Genomic DNA, 15,972 nt, shown 5'->3' with positions numbered 1-15,972 from the left:
ACTTAAAAAACAAGTCCTGGAAACCAGCTCCAGGTGTGGAGGCCAAGAAAAACAAGGCTGTACCCACCTCGAGTCTGGCCCTGACATAAGTACAGCCATCTTGGCAAAGCAAAAGCCGGCACCTTGCACTGTAGGAGGGGTGGTCGACTCCGTACCCTAACAGAGGGTCCGAGAGTAATCGTGGAGAGAGAGAACAGCATATCTAAAGTTCTGGTAGCAAGAGAAGACTTGTCTGGTTGGAGGAACAGAGGGAAGTTAGGTGAGGCTGGAGGGTGAACATGGGGGTTAAAGTAGGGTGGAGAGAGACATCCCGAGCCCATAATGCCTTTCTAGTATGGCAAATAATCTTGTACTCAATCCTTCTGACAATGGACAATGGGGAACCATAAAAGGATTTTAAAAGGGATCCACCTTTCACCTGGGCTCCTGTGTTTTCTTCTTCAGGTGAGGCCCCTACCCCACCTGCCCCTCTACTTACTCAAGTGCTACAACCCTGTCCATCTTCAAGTCTGACCAGAACACTACCCTTCTTTCTGATAAGCCATCATCCCAACCCCCACCCACCCCTGTAAATCCCCAGCTTGAAATTCCATCTCTTTTCTTCCCACAAGGTGAATGATCTACTGAAGCCTTGCCTATGTTTTCTTTGTTGAGAGAAAGGCCAAACAAAGTCCTATTTCATAGTTAGTCTGGAGTCAGATTGCCTGGGCCCCTTGCTTACCAGGTGTGGGATTTGGGCCAGTGCCCTTAACCCTTCTGAGCCTCAGTTTCCTTATTGGTCAGGTGGAGATGAGAGTTGAACATACCGCAGAGAATTGCCGAGCAATGGAACTGAGCCGACACATGACACTCTGGCGTGGTGTCTGGTACATGGAAGCCCCGAGTGAGGGACAGGCCTGCTTTTATCTGCCTTTTCCTGTTAAGGGTCTGGGAGCTCACATGGGCAGGAATTGTGGCTCGTTGTTCACTATATCTTTGGCTTCTAGTACAGGACCCAGCAAGTAGGTGTTTAGGAAATAGTCACTGACTTCTGTGGCCTTTTGGGGATTTAGAGATGCCCTTGAAGATGGCTTTGCAGCCCATAAGCCCCTCACGATCTCTTCCAAAAGCAAATGTCCAGGTTCAAGTTCTGCTGTTATGCTGTGACTCGCCATTAGCATCAGCTTCTTCATTGTAAAATGAACGTCTGCTTAGGGTGTCATGGGGATTAACTGAGATTGGCTGTAGAGGTAGAGCATGTGGCCCCGTTTTGCTCAATGAAATAAAGGGGGAAGTCTTCTGAGAGCTTCTGGAAAAGATCTTGCTCACTGATAAAAGGGAAAGCCAGATGAGAAGACTTTTTTATCCCTGACTTCTCTTCGGGTACATTGTCATATGAAGATGAGGTGATTGGAGCTGCTGCAGCCATTTCGCAAACATGAGGACAAATCTTGTAGACTTTGTCAGAGATGGCAGAGGAGAAAGATCTCTGGGCTCTTAAGTGGCATATGAACTGAAAAAAAAATTACTCTGAAATCACTCATCTCTAAATTTCTTGAAAAGTTAGACAATAGATGTTTATGTCATTTTTAAAAAAGATTTTATTTATCTATTTGACAGACAGATCACAAGTAGGCAGAGAGGCAGGCAGAGAGAGAGGAGGAAGCAGGCTCCCTGCTGAGCAGAGAGCCCAATGTGGGGCTCGATCCCAGGACCCTGGGATCTTGACCTGAGCAGCAGAAGGCAGAGGCTTTAACTCACTGAGCCACCCAGGTGCCCCGTTTATGTCATTTAAACCAAGATTTGTTGTATATTATTATTTGTAGCTACAAGCATTCCTAATTCATTTCATATCTCTAAATGGTATAGAGTTTAGCATTCCCCATCAAAAGAAGCACACAAGGCTAAGAACATCAGCTCTTTTATTATTATTATTATTTACTGTTATTTGCCCCTAAACAACAGCACAATTCAAATAACAATGACACACAAGTCCCACTCATATACATAACACCACTAGCCTGCCTGCCAGTCTGTCTGGCCTTTGCTTGGTTCCTGGTGGAGCTGTTTGGAGACAGCCCCCTCTGTAAAAATCCCAAATTGGACATAGGAGGCACAAGAAAGGGGTGGGGGGGGGGATTTAGCCAGAGAATAAATGGGCTTCCAGAGTCCCCAGGGAGTGCCGGTTTGGGAACATGCTATATAAATGCTTGGCTGAGGAGCAGAAGGCACTGTTTTCAGGTGGCTGTTGCATAAATCCCATACGGGGAGGTAAGACCTAGCTACCCCCCTTCGTAGGCCAACGCTGCAGAAACACAGTAGAGTGAGCTAATGGGTTCCATCCACCAAACCATACAACAGGCATGGAAAGTCGGAACCCAGAACAGGAATCTGGGTGACAGGGAGGTCCCCAGAGAGAAGCAACCTTTGCATTCGCTGCAAGGGAAAATACAGTGTGAAATGTCATGTCCCCTACTACCTGTTTTGCAACTACAGAATGTGCAACATTTTCATCATGAGAAAAAAGGTAAAGAAAGAGAATCTCCCAGCATTTTGGCCTCAGGCAACTGAGCATGACCTGCCAAATGCTCCATCCTGTGGAAACGCCTACTATTACCCTAGCCAGGGAGTCCGTGGTCAGTCCACCCCCACCCCCAACATTTTAGTTACACTAAATCTATGAATTCAGCTAAAGTCATATACTCCGGAATCAAGGAAGCCCTGGGGATGGCAAGGGAAAAAGATGGGCCAAGACTGGGGTCTTAGGAACAGGTAACTTCCCGGCTGTCTTGGGGAAGCTCGTTGTTGAAACTGCTCTCTCCAAATGGTGAGTAAGGGGGGACCTGGGGAGCTTCGATGATCAGCAGGCCCTCTGGGGAAAGCGAGGCAAAGACTGTCACAGGGTCCACCTCTGCCGGAAGCCTAGGAGAAGCACAAGGTATCATTCATGTATCATGTTTCACGTAGCGTACGCAAACTTTTGCGCATTTGGAAGAAAACAGCTTTGATACGAATTTAGGCTCTGAGGGCATACAATGTTGGGTTTGAATCCCGGCTCTGCCTCTCTCTAGCTGTGCAGTCTTAGCGAGGTCATTCAGTTGCTCTGATTTTATGTCCTCATCTGCAAATGGAGATAGCAATATAAAACGTGTGTAGTATTTGAAGGGAGGTGAGAGTCTGAACAGCCTTTGCAAATGGTAACATGGTGTTCCAACAGTAACTTACAAGATCTCTGTGGCCCAGACCTTTGGTCTTTGGTTGAGGTCTCCACCCACATTGGACACCCACACTGGACCCCCACGATCCTTTATAGAATGCAGAAGGTTTGAACTCACAGCAGGTAACACGTTTCCATTTGCCATGTGCCTGCAGAAAGTGCTTTACTACAGAATGCGTTACTGGTGAATTACTGCTGGAACAGGCTGGCCACATGGCAACATTCTTTCCCATGGTTAGAATGAACCTTGATTTGGGCCAAAGCTGAAGTATCTCTCTTAATAGGTCCTAACTTCTTGGTTCCCAAAACATATTTATAGGAAATGACCTGGCTAGAACTTTATAAAGAGCCCAGAGTGGTTCATAGGTAGGAATTAATATGCCCATTGCACAGAACACTTAGCAGAGACTTGGGGACATCAAGTGACAGGCTCAGTCAGCCTCAAAGGGATTTCTGAATCCAACTCTGGTTCCAGTTTTGAAGGTTTTGTTGTTGTTGTTGTTGTTTGTGTGTGTGTGTGTTAATGATTATTTTATGGTTTTGGGTGAAAGAGACAATCTGGGACATGGTTTCTTCAACTAATTACCGGAATAGTGAGAACATGTTCGTGGTTTCACTGGGATGCCATTATTTATAAAGATTATGAAAACTATGACCTTCTGAGCACTTTCTACATGCCAGATAGTTCACCTAGTTATCATCTGCTTTAGTTGTTAACAATAATCCCACCAGGCAAGTTCTGTTACTGTCCCCACGTCCAGACAAGAAAACTGAGGCCAGAGAGGTGAAGTGACTTGCCCAAGGTCACACTGCAGAAAAGAAGCAGATGGGAATGGAATTGGAATCTTAGCCTCCAAACTCAGAGCAGATGATCACGATGCACCAGACTTTTGAGCCAAAAGGGATACCGGGAGGGTTGATCAGCATAGACCTTTCCACTGGTCCAGGATGGTCCTGCCTTTAGAAGTACAGAGGTTTTGATGAAAGAACCAGGCCAGCAGGCAGACCCATTCCTGGCCAGGGCAGGATCCTTCCTGGAGGGGGTGGGGAGTCTCTGCTGTGAGTAGCAACATGTAGCCACATGAACGGCATTGGACCCAGGAGACTCCTGCTAAATCAGAGCAACAGAGATTAACAAGGGGCCCTCTGGGAAGGAGCGAAGAGAAAGAGGGAATTTGGGCAGAGGCCAAGTCAAACTTCTGAAGCACAGAGGAGGCCAAAAGTCTGGACCTCCCTCCCACTGCTGGGGACAGGCCAACTCTGTTTAACTATTTGCCTGTTAACCCCATAGTGCACCTGGTGCGATGGGGCAAGGCCCCTGTGATTCAGAGCACGGCCTTTGCAGGCAGGCAGACCTGAGTTCGAATTCTGCTTCTTCCTGACTGTATGACCTCAGGCTAGCGAGCCGGCCTCTCTGCACCTACCTCCTTATAGGAAAAGTGGGTTAACGGTTTCTACCTCTTAAGGTAGTGTAAGAATTACATGGGACAATGATGTAATTATCAGTGCCTGGCATACAGTAAGTGCTCAGTAAGTGTTAGCCTCTGCGTCATTACTACAGTCACCGACTGTTCAAGTGGGCACCTTGATGGCTGTGTATATTTTAGCCTACGTTGTGGTATCACCAAGCCAAAAAGGTCAGAACCCAAAAGAACCTCCTCTTTTGTTAAGGACAATGCTCTCATATTATACCTGGGGAAACTGAGACCCAGAGGCGGGAACAGACTCTTTCAAGGTCTCTCACCAGGTGACCTGTACATTGAACCCCCATGGTGGGAAAATTATTCCTCTTCCATTCTCTTTCAGTCTTTCCATTTCATCCAAAGGAAGGTCTCAGCTAAGTGTTAATGCCCTTAGCCTCTATCCCTTGCTGTTTTCTGTATTTAATGGAGAGAGAGAGAGAGAGAGAGCTGATCTAAGGCTTGGACCCTTAGGCAGACAGTGCTACCTATTCAATCGCATTTTTCTTTCATTGCAGTTGTTTTATGATTGCCCTCTTCAGTGAAGATTTTAGTAGGAATTTAACTTTTGCAAAAGTGACCTGATGCAAAAGAAAAGAAATCTTAAGCAAATAATAATATGGGAACCTAAGCACATAAGGCAAAAAGTAGTTGAAAATGGTCTGTGAATGACTGTAGTCTAGTCTCTCCTAATCAGGTAGGAAGGCCATGGGCTTTGAAGGTGGGGAGACCAGTGTTCAAATCCCAGATCTGGCTCATTACTAGCTGTGTGACCTTTGTGGGATTTCAGAACCCCTCTGGACTTCAGTTTTCTCATGCAGAAGATGGTCTTAATAATACTACTTCATAGGATTCTTTTAGGGCTGAAATAATATTAAAACTAACCCCCTCTTCCATGGCTCTTGACACACTGCAGATGTCAGTAAATGGCAGAACAGATATCTGGGAAGGTGTGGAGCAAGGACCTAAAGTTTGCTTTGACTCTGAGCATCTTCCATTGATGATTTCCTGAGTCCCCTGCTTCCTGTCCTCCAACCCAAGCTGGGTGTGGAAAGATCCCATCTATAGTCTTGCCCTGCCCCCAACCTGACTGGCAAATTCCAAGACCGCTCCTGCTCTGCCTCATTGGTCAACATGGCGGCTTTCACACGGGGATGGATGTGTTGAGAAGAACTTCCTAGCCTTGGCAAAGGCAAACAGCTGTAGCATCCTGCCTGGGAGGAAATCTCCAAGGGGCTCAGTGTGGCTGAAGGAGCCTCCCTGTCCTCTGATGACCGGAGCTTTTCCTGGGAGAGGAAATGGAGCCTCCTGAGAGTGGGCCTGGGCCATCCTTGGTGTCTAGAGTCTGGGCAGAGCCAGGGGGTCCCAGGAGGTCCCGGCCGTTCTCATGTGACTCCAGCCTGGCTGAGTTTTTTAGTAGTATTAGTCCCCACGGACTGAACACTGAGTCTGAATCCCATGCGAAGTGCTTTACACGTATCCTCTCATTCTCCATCACAGCTCTGTCCATGAGGGAATGTGGGGACAGAAGCTCAGGGCAGTTCACAGACCTGTTCCAAGTTACCCACTTTCTCTATCATGGAACCAGGCCTCCCTACATCCAGAGGAGTTTCAAAATACTTAGCAGCTGGCCCAGCGGAACAATGACCCACCAGAATGGATGGATATGTGCCATAGTGATGGAGGAGGGTGTTGGGGAACCCTTGTTGCTGGAACGTGGGGGAGGTGTGGAGGGCCTCCCTGGGGGCAGGGTCAGGCTGGGCAGGGTAGATAGGGAGTTCGCTTAGGGGGCTTAGGACAATGGCTAGTCTAATATTTTAACAAGTAGCTCTGCTCAGCGGCTGGACCCCAGCTGTGCCTTGGTGGCTTTAGGCAATTCTGTCTGGTCAAGTCACCCCAGCAAGCTGCTTTCCCAGAGCCCTCGGAGATGGAGAAATCCACATTTTATAAAGATGATTAACCCCCTGACTTCTTTCCAGTTCAGTCCCTTCCACAGCGGTGTCCCGCCTGGGACTCCACCCTGATGCCTTATCTGAGTCTCTTCCAGGAAACAGCAGCTCCCCCTGCACGCCCCCACCCTTTCTTTCCCTCTCTCCCTCCCAGCAGCGTTTCATCTGGCTGTGGGTCTTGGGGATGGCAGGCAAGCCAACGAGCGGGAAGAAAAACAGCCGTTCGCCTTATCAGGAAGCGTCCATGGGCTTCTAAGAACTCCAGAGGTGCTGGGCGGGTCAGTACTGGGCACATGGCAGGAGAGACAGGACTGCAGAATCTCTTCCAGACCTGGGACATTTCGGCCAGGGATAGGCGTGGAGTAAAGACTCAACACCGCCATGCACAGTTGTAACAACAAACACCACTTATGGGAACCTACTGTGCACTGGTGGCCGTGCCATGATTTCATTTCCGTTTCCGTTGGTTACTCCGGAATCAACAGCCACCTGATCCCTTTTATAGGTGCTGAAGGGCATCCCTTGCTCCAGGCGTGAGCCCTGCGTCCAGGGCTCAGGGATCGGTTTGGGGCTGTTCTAAATTCGAACTGTAAGGACTCTGGGCAGGTCGCTTACCCTCTGGGAACTTAGTATCCCCATCATACAAGAAGGGTCATGTCTCTTCTGCCCGCTGCAAAGATTAAATGCATAGACGGGGACAAGACTTTGGGGCCAGAAGTGGATACCTACATACGTAGTAGAGAGCTGTTGGGGAGGGGATGTGTCTGGGAAGAGGAGTTCCCAGTCAGCCCCTTGCCCTTGCCGTAGGCTCCCTCCCTCCACCTGGCTGGCCTTGATTCACTGGCCCAGCCTGCTGGTCTTCCTGCTGCTGGCCTGATTCCCCAGGCTCAGCTCTCCCCACACCCCTCCGCAAAACCTGTCCTTCATGTGTCCTCAGCCTCCAAAGCCCTCCCGGGAGGAGACCGCGGTATTGGGACACCTTCCAGCTTCATTCCCTTGGGTGCTCTAGGGAAGGCAGCCTGCTCTCCCGTGGTAGGACACTTAGAGCAAGCAACCATCGAAAGATTCTGCTGGGCATTGGGCACCAGGGGAGGGTCTCTCTTGACGGTGATGGAGATCCTTCCCAAGCCTGCCACGTGGCTCAGCGAGTGCCCCAATTTTCATGGCATCACAGATGTGTCATTTGGCCTCTCAGACTCTCCATCTGCAAAGTGGCGTCGTTGATGCCCACCTCACAGGGCACTGAGCCAGTGTGATGACCTCATTTACGCACCCCCATTTCTGGAACCCCATGGCAGGTTTGCTATGACACCTCCTCCACTTTAGGGGTGAGGCTTGAATTCCCTGATCTGGGGCTTGTCTTGAAAGAGAGATGCCTAAGAGGGAGTCGCTCCAGATCTTGGGTCCCAGACAGGACCCGCTCCTCTACCCCTACTCCAGAACCCACACCACCAGGTAACTTACTGGATTTTCTTTGTGAAGTTCTTGGAAACGATGCCACCTTCTTGCTGCTTCTCTTCGTGTTTGCCTAGAATAGAGAGGAATGCCGCGGGTAAGCATCTTTGTCCCAGGGACTCCGTCAGGCCTCAGGCTTGGGTTCTACTGCTGCCCCAGCCCCTGACCCACCCTTTGGCTCAGGGCTGTCTGGAGACACCAGTGGTCTGAGCAATCTCACCCCTTCCCCCTAGACAGCCAGTCAAACCAGAAGGCTAGCCTCCCAGGAGGGCTGGTAGAAAAGAAGCTGGGGATATGTGTTGATGGTTGGCTTGCTGCCCAGTGGGCTTTACAAAGCTCAGACCTTTCCTAGCTTTGAAGGTAGGTTTCCTTCCCCTTTGGTTATGGGGGCGTAAGTGATGAAGCCCAGTGATGGGTCCACAGTCACCTGGCAGGTGCATGGCTCGCCTGGGCTCTGAACCAGCTCTCACTGACTCTGCGCTTCGTGCTGGGGTCTTACACCCCTCTTCCTGGCCCAGCTTGTGATTAGCTGAGCCACATCACCTGTACCTAGAATAGATGAATTGCCTGGAAATAATGCTTCAACCTGCTAAAACAAACAAAACAAAAACACCCTGAGTCTCCAAAGGGGGGGCGTCTCCTTAAGAAATAGAACACTAGACACCACAGATTTGAAATTCCACCGGCCCCGCCTTCTACAGGGCAGCAGGGGAGGGCAACTCTTCTTTCTTCAGGAAGAAAAAAGATAAGATTACAGGAAGGTGTGAGCCCAGCTGGCTATCGCCTTGCAATTTATATAGCAACTTCTGAGCCTCTTGGCTGCTTCTCATTCTTTTTTCTTTTTTAAATGGGGAGAACCTCTAATTTCTCTCTCTCTCTCTCTCTCTTTTTTTTTTTTTTTTTTTTTTTTTTAAGATTTTGTTTATTTATTTGAGACAGAGTAAGCACAAACTGAGGGCAGGGGCAGAGGGAGAAGCAGAATCCCCTTTGAGCAGGAAGCCCAACGTTCAGCTCAAACCTTGAACCCCAGGATCATGACCTGAGCCCAAGGCAGATGCTTAACCAACTGGGCCAACCAGGCGCCTCTCTAATTTCTCTTTAAACAAACCAGATCAGTGCCCCATGGAGCTTTCCAGCTCCTATCTTTATTTGTTCCTCATCTGTGGGGTCACATTCCCCAGCCAAGAACCCTCATGCACACAGGGACACCTTTCTGAGAAGCTTTGGAATACAGACTGTAAATAACCTTGTAGGAATTTTTTTTTTTTTCCAGCCCAGGTTTTTAAAAAACGGACAATTTATAGGTGTTTACCTTATTAATTACACTTCTTATTATTCACAATTTCTTTATTAATGACTTTGTTCTGATTGTAAGGCAATACAAACATACCCTAGAAAAATGTAGAAAATAAAGAAGTACATGATCGGGGCCCCCCCGAGGAAACCACATTTTTTGGTATAAGTCCCAGACTTTTCTTTCGAAACCACATTTTTGGGTATAAGTTCCAGACTTTTCTTTCTGTGTTACTTAAGCATGCATAAATGTTATATAGCAGAGATGAATATCATGTATTTTCACAAATGGGATCATATTTTATGTTATGCTCAAAACTGCTATCTCTTGCTAACACGTGATAATTTTTTCCATGCTGTTCCAAATACCCTCCCACAACATGACTTTTTAATTGTTGCACAGTGTTCCACTGTAGGGAAATTTAAGTTCATTTAGCCACTTCCTGACTTTCGGGCACTGAGACGGGTCTCTGACCTTGGAAAGAACCTCATTGCACCGAACTTCCTTACAGCTGGATCTTTGCATCCCGCCTGATGACTTCTTTAGGATAAATTCTAAGTTCTGGAATTTCTGAGGCACCATGTGTATAGCTAAATTGCTCTTAGGAAAGGCTGCCTCCATTTTTTCACTCGTGGGCTGGGCAGAAAGGGGTACACGGAGAGGAATGTGTTTTTAAACCTGAGTGTCTGGTTACCCAGAGCATGCTTTGCTCTGAAGGTGCTGTTGCTGGGAGAGTCAATTTGGACCTGCCAAGTCCATGAGTACCAACTGTCCAGCCCTAACCCAGGCCTGTGGCCAGGGGAGCACTGCCTGTTCCCTGACACCCTCCCCAGAGCCTGGGCCTCCAGAGAGGCCTGCTTCCTCTGGGGACTGGCCAGTGCCTCTGACTCAGCCCTTTTGCACACTTGGTGTCCTGAGAATAAGAAACAATAACGAAGATCAAAAGAATAGTAGTAGCAGACTCCTATGTAGTGCTTCTATGGTGTCAGCTACCCCCTAACCCCAGCCCCTGGCTATAGCTGCTTCTTTAATTTTCATGATAACCTTAGAAAACTGGGACTTGTAGACAGGGAATGGAAGTTCAGAGAGGTTAAGTGATATGCCCAGGGTCACACAGCTTGGAAGTGTTGGAGCAAAGTGATGTAGGTTTTGGACCTAGCACATCCCTATTCCTCTCTGAGCCTCAGTTTATTCTTCTCTAAAATGGGGGTGACAACACCTTCCTAATTATTGGGTTGCTGAGCAAATGAGAATGAGTCACAGAACTGCTTTGTAAATTGTAAAAATGTGTGAAGGCGAAGGTTTGTGGCTTATTTTGATGTCTGGAAAAAGGACTGCTCCTGAAAGGCTAAGCTTGCCTGCCCATGCCCTGAAAATAGGGTACTGGGGTTAGGGAGGGGAGAATCTCTGAGCAGGCGCAGCTCCAAGATTTCCATAAAGAGGAGCCTGGTTGAAAATGTATGTTGCTTACCCGAGGCTCATCTTGAAGCTTAATTTGCATATAATTTGAATATCTATTTATTGGGGCAGCTTAAGGATTATGAATGATTTTTAATTTCTTCTTTTGCTTTCCTATCTCCATTTTCTACGGTGGAAATATTTTATTTTTATAAACAGAAAAAAGGTAATTATGATTCTTTTTTTAAAAAAGAACTCATCCAGAGGCCAGGGCAAGCCAGAGGCCCCTCACAGCTACTATTTTTCCAGCATGCCTTAGAGAAATATAGTGCCAAGAAGCAGGCATCAGCACTCTGGGGAATGCCGTTGGCTTAGCTAAAGAAAGAAAGTGCTGTTTCCAGGGGATTCAGAGGCCCTGGGATTAAGGAGAAGGGGGGTGGGCATAAGGCCTCTGGGTTTTCCAGTTCCTTCTTGGCCAGGACCTGGCCCAGTGGCCCATGAAGAGAACACTTCTTGGCTGGAGGCTGCAGGGTAGTAGGGGTGGATAAGGCATCATGGAAAGCATCTAGTCTAGCATTTTCCAAATGCTTCCCTGGACCTAGACACTCAGATGTGGTCAGATAAGACTGGGCTGCCTCCAGAGATCCACAAACTACCCTAGCAAATTCAAAGCTCTGATAAGTCCTGCAATGAGGAGACCTGTTTATAATTTTGTTTCCTCTGGCTCGTTTCTAAAATTCTGGACCGCCTATCCTGCATTCTTAGATACCTACTGATATCTTAAAAGGTACCCTTTGACAAATACTGATTTAGACAACTCCTCCTAAGTAAAATGGAGACCCAAGATATAGTGGGGTTTGCCCAAGGTCGTATAATCAGAAGAAAATCTGGCCATCCTGACTCAGAACTGTCTAAGCAGCCTTGGCTCTTTGAATTGCAGACATGTGCCATGAAGGATGGGGGTGTGTGTGCGGATCTCAGGTGAGTTACTATCCCTGAGTCTCAACTTCCTCACTTACCAAGTGGGTATCACAAACCTACCTACCCATGTTGCCTTGGGAGTCCATGTGAGGAACCAGGGAGCCAACATACGTAGGCATTGAGAGCCAGGTGCTTGAGGAAGAATAGGTCTGTCGTTATGTGCTGTAGGATTAAAGACTGGATCTGATTTTAAATGGAGCCCCGATATCAATCTGATTTCTTAAATCCGTTTTCTGAGAGTCTCTGTACGTGCCCTCAAGGGGATTTGGATTTCCTCAAGCTGAAGTTGCTAAGTGCACACCTGGGAGGCATTTTTATAAACTTAAAAGGCTTTGTCTGCCTTACAGAAGCACCCAACAATCCTGTTTTACAAATATGGAAACTGAGGTTCCATGACTCACGCAAAGCCTCATGCAGAGCTGGATTAGTAAAGTGCTTAGCCAGGATCTCAGCCTGGAGCTGCCACAGCCCAGTCAAAAAGAAGCACCTAGAAAGGAGAATGAAGGAAATACCTCCCAGAGGCCTCCTAGAGGGGCCACAGGGCATGGGAAACCCTCTAACCTGGGGCGGAAGACTCTGGAATCCTAATTAAAGCAAAGATGGGGGAGGTGGTGGTGGTAATCCCCTTATTCACAGAGTGCCGGATGGAAAAACTCTTACTCGCCCCATCTCACAGACTTTCTGCACTTATCATCATACACTGTGTGTATTTTTAATGTTCCCTACGGACTTGCAAGGCTGATATTACGCTCCCCATTCTTCAGATAAGGAAGCTGAGTAGGAAGACGTTTCTTGTCCTTATCCATCTGGCTGGGCCGGGATTTGAACCCAGGTCTCAGAGAGCATCTACCATTTATGGTCTCCCGGGGCCTTGTGCTGTGCCCAGCATTTTTTTTTTTTTTTTTAAGATTTTATTTATTTGACAGGGCGCCTGGGTGGCTCAGTGGGTTAAGCCGCTGCCTTTGGCTCAGGTCATGATCTCAGGGTCCTGGAATCGAGTCCCGCATTGGGCTCTCTGCTCAGCAGGGAGCCTGCTTCCCTCTCTCTCTCTCTCTCTCTCTGCCTGCCTCTCTGTCTACTTGTGATCTCTCTCTGTCAAATAAATAAATAAAATCTTAAAAAAAAAAAAAGATTTTATTTATTTGACAGATCACAAGTAGGTAGAGAGGCAGGCAGAGAGGGGGGTGGGGAAGCAGGCTCCCTGCTGAGCAGAGAGCCTCATGTGGAGCTTGATCCCAGAACCCTGGGATCATGACCTGAGCCCAGGGCAGAGGCTTAATCCACTGAGCCACCCAGGTGCCCCTGTGCCCAGCATTTGAATAACAGCCGCGTCACAGCCATGAGAATACTGATCCCTCGTGTCCCAGGCAGCAGGTCTACACTGGACACACATCGGCTCATATAATACAGCCATCTTCCTGCCGTGTAGCCACTGGAACCCCCATTTCCAGATAAGGAAACAAAGCCCAGAGAAGATAAATAATTTGCCCATCCTGCTGGGCCGTGGCAGAGCCCGGTTCAGAACTGCAGCCTACTTGGAAAGGCCTGGCTGAACCCTTCCGTCCACACGTGGCTCCAGCGTGTCTCATGGCCCATCATATCCGGCCCTGGCCTCTGATGTTTATAATTCCACCCTGCGAGGCTTTGAAACTACCCCCACGCACGGCCCTGCCCTGCCGGGCTTGTCTCTGCCCAGCCTGGCTTTGCAATGGCTTTTATTGATTTTCTGGCTGGGAGCCTGCCAGGAACACACTCTTTTTAATGGAGCGTTAATTGCGAGGGAAGAGAGAGGAAGCCGTTTCTCTGCTGCCAGGCTTAATGGGGACTGAGCCTCCTGTCTCCTCTTCCTTTCTCCCAGGCTGGGAGGTGGCTCAAGCCCTGGGCCTGGAGTCCTGGGCAGGCCCAGACTCTTCCTCCTGGCTGCTGACTCATGGCGTGACCTTGGACAAGTCCTGCTTGGGCCTCAATCTTCTCAGCTGCAAAATGGGAGTAGACAGGCCCTGCTTCTCAGGGCTGGAGTGAGTGAGCGTTATCTGGTAGAAGGAATGTAAGAGGCTTAGCCCAGTTCTTGGTAGCCAGTAGGTGCTCAATAAACCATCAAATCATTTTTGGCCTCCTAGTTCCCAAGGCAGCCTGATTTAAATCTATGTGGCCATGGGCAAGTTACTTTAAGCTTTCTGTGCCTCAGTTTCCTCATCTGTTAAAAAGAGGACACAAACAGCCCGCTTCCCCCTCTGCCCTGTTGTTTTAACTGAGCTGCTACAGGTAAAGTGTATAGTATGGGGCCAGGTAGACAGTAAACGCTAACCAGGGTTGCCAGTTAGTATCGTTACTGTGACTACCATGCCTCAGTTTCCTGTTCTGGGAAAAGGGGAGGTGTTCCTCTTGAAACCTGTGCTGAGTATTAGCTCAATCATGGCACACCCTTCTACACTGTGCTGTGCCCCTGGGGTGTCGGACGTCCTAGCTCTTGTCTTTATATTTCTTCTCTGTTTAACTTATTCTTTATATGAATTTTTTTTTTCTGTCAAAACATGTGCCATGGTTTCCGTTTCCTTACCTCTACTCTGACTGGTACAGCCCCCAAAGGCCCCCCCACAGCTGTGTCGGGTTGAGGTGTCTCCTGGAAGCCCGGACAGGAGTGCTTTTCCATAAAGATAACTTCTGTGGGCTCACTGGGCTGCATTCCTGAGCCCTGAAGTCACCTGTGTCACACGATGCTGTCACAGCTCACCCTCTAAGGGAACAGATGTTCTCTTGGCTGTTCCCGGGCCTGAGGCCTACACCCCTCTCCTGGGTTCTCTCTCACTTCTGCCCCTCACTCACCAGACACCTCCACGTAGCCGTCCTTGGTCTTCACCATCAGTTCCTCTGGCTTAAAGCTGTGCACATTGACGCACACTTTCCAGGGCTCCCCGGGGAAGGGTGGGGGACTCCTGCCCTCTGCGGGTACCCCAAACCTGGCTGTAGCTGTCGGCCCCCGAGGCACCATGCCTGACCTCAGGGTCCCAGGCCACCCGGGGGAGAATCGAGGCAGAGCCCAGTTGCGCCATGAGGCCGTCAGGTCGTCGGGGAAGGGGTCCATGCCAAAGTCATCATCCAGCAGGCGCGAGGGGAGGGACGAGTCCCGGAAGGGGTCCCGGCGCAGGCGGCTTGGGTAGTGGCAGGAGAAGGGCATCTGACCATCAGCCATGGCTGCTGAGCTGGAGGCGAAACAGAGGCTCAGAGAGAGGGAGCCACCTGCCCAAGGTCACACAGCAAGGTGATGTGGGGGCGGCTGGCCCTCCGAGCTTATTCTTCGGTTTCAGAAAATGCTGAACCATCCACTGCCAAGGACAGAGGGGGTTTACCCGGCTGGGATCCCAGCCCCCAAAGGCACTCCAGAGGCGACCACCAGCCGGCCCAGCAGAATTCCAGAGGGCCCCTCTCCGTACTGCCTCACCGGAGATCAGCCAGCCACTGTCCTCCCAGGCTGTCCAGGCTCTCAGCCAGAGCCGCTGAGACGTCTGGAGGAGCGTCAGGAGCTTAATAAACCCAGGGACGCGGGCCTAGAAACTTCTCCTTCTCCTGGGCTCAGAGCCTTCTATTTATTGCCGCTTGGGGCTGGGGGCGGGTTTTGCCAGTGCCTCCTGTCACAGGAGTATTCGGAGGTGATGAACCAGTCCCTGAGAATCCGCTGAGGGAACAGCTGGGCTCCCAGGGGGGCGGGGAGGGGCCTTGTCGTCCTAGTCCAGCCAGCCTGTCCGGACACTCTCCTCCCCCGCTGGGCTCAGCTCCGCCCCCCTTCCCTGCTCCCTCCCCCGAGCCACCTCCCCACGCTTCCTACAAAGGCTGGCTAGGCTATTAATAACCCTCTGCCTGCCAGGGCTCAGGTCACCCCAGGAATACCTTCTCCAGAGCCTGCTGCGTTTCGCCCCCCTTAGGGTCCTGCAGAAGGAGAGGAGAGGGATGGAAGCCCAGTGGATGTGAAGGCAGGTGGCCTTGGGCTGCAATCCCTACTTACAACCTGACCCGGGGAGCTTGCCTTCAGCATCCTCTGAGAGCAATACCATTATGCCATGGGCATCTGTGAGCCCATCAGTTTTCCCACCTGTAAAATGGACATAATATCCATCCATCTGTTGAAGGGCATCTCAGCTCCTTCCACACGTTGGTACATATACCCAAAGGAGTGTTACTCAGCCATCAGAAACTCTGAATGCCCACCATTTGCATTGACATGGATCGAACTGGGCCGGG

The 15,972-nt window shown here is 49.5% G+C and overlaps 1 protein-coding gene across 1 annotated transcript; it reads right to left on the bottom strand.

Annotated features, from left to right (window-relative positions):
* Nucleotides 1-1,774: 1,774 nt before the first annotated feature.
* On the bottom strand, nucleotides 1,775-15,456 carry LOC111156505 (heat shock protein family B (small) member 8). The gene is made up of 3 exons (XM_022517444.1): nucleotides 14,560-15,456; nucleotides 8,070-8,133; nucleotides 1,775-2,901 (listed from the first exon to the last, which is right to left on the bottom strand). The coding sequence occupies exons 1-3, from the start codon at nucleotides 14,924-14,926 to the stop codon at nucleotides 2,742-2,744; spliced, it is 591 nt and encodes a 196-aa protein (XP_022373152.1). The 5' UTR covers nucleotides 14,927-15,456; the 3' UTR covers nucleotides 1,775-2,741.
* Nucleotides 15,457-15,972: the final 516 nt, after the last annotated feature.

This window comes from Enhydra lutris, unplaced genomic scaffold (genome assembly GCF_002288905.1).
Source record: "Enhydra lutris kenyoni isolate GAN:26980312 unplaced genomic scaffold, ASM228890v2 scaffoldscaffold46, whole genome shotgun sequence".
Lineage (NCBI taxonomy): Eukaryota > Metazoa > Chordata > Mammalia > Carnivora > Mustelidae > Enhydra > Enhydra lutris.
The sequence above is the reverse complement of the archived record's forward strand: the minus strand, read 5'-3'. Positions and strand labels throughout refer to the sequence as shown.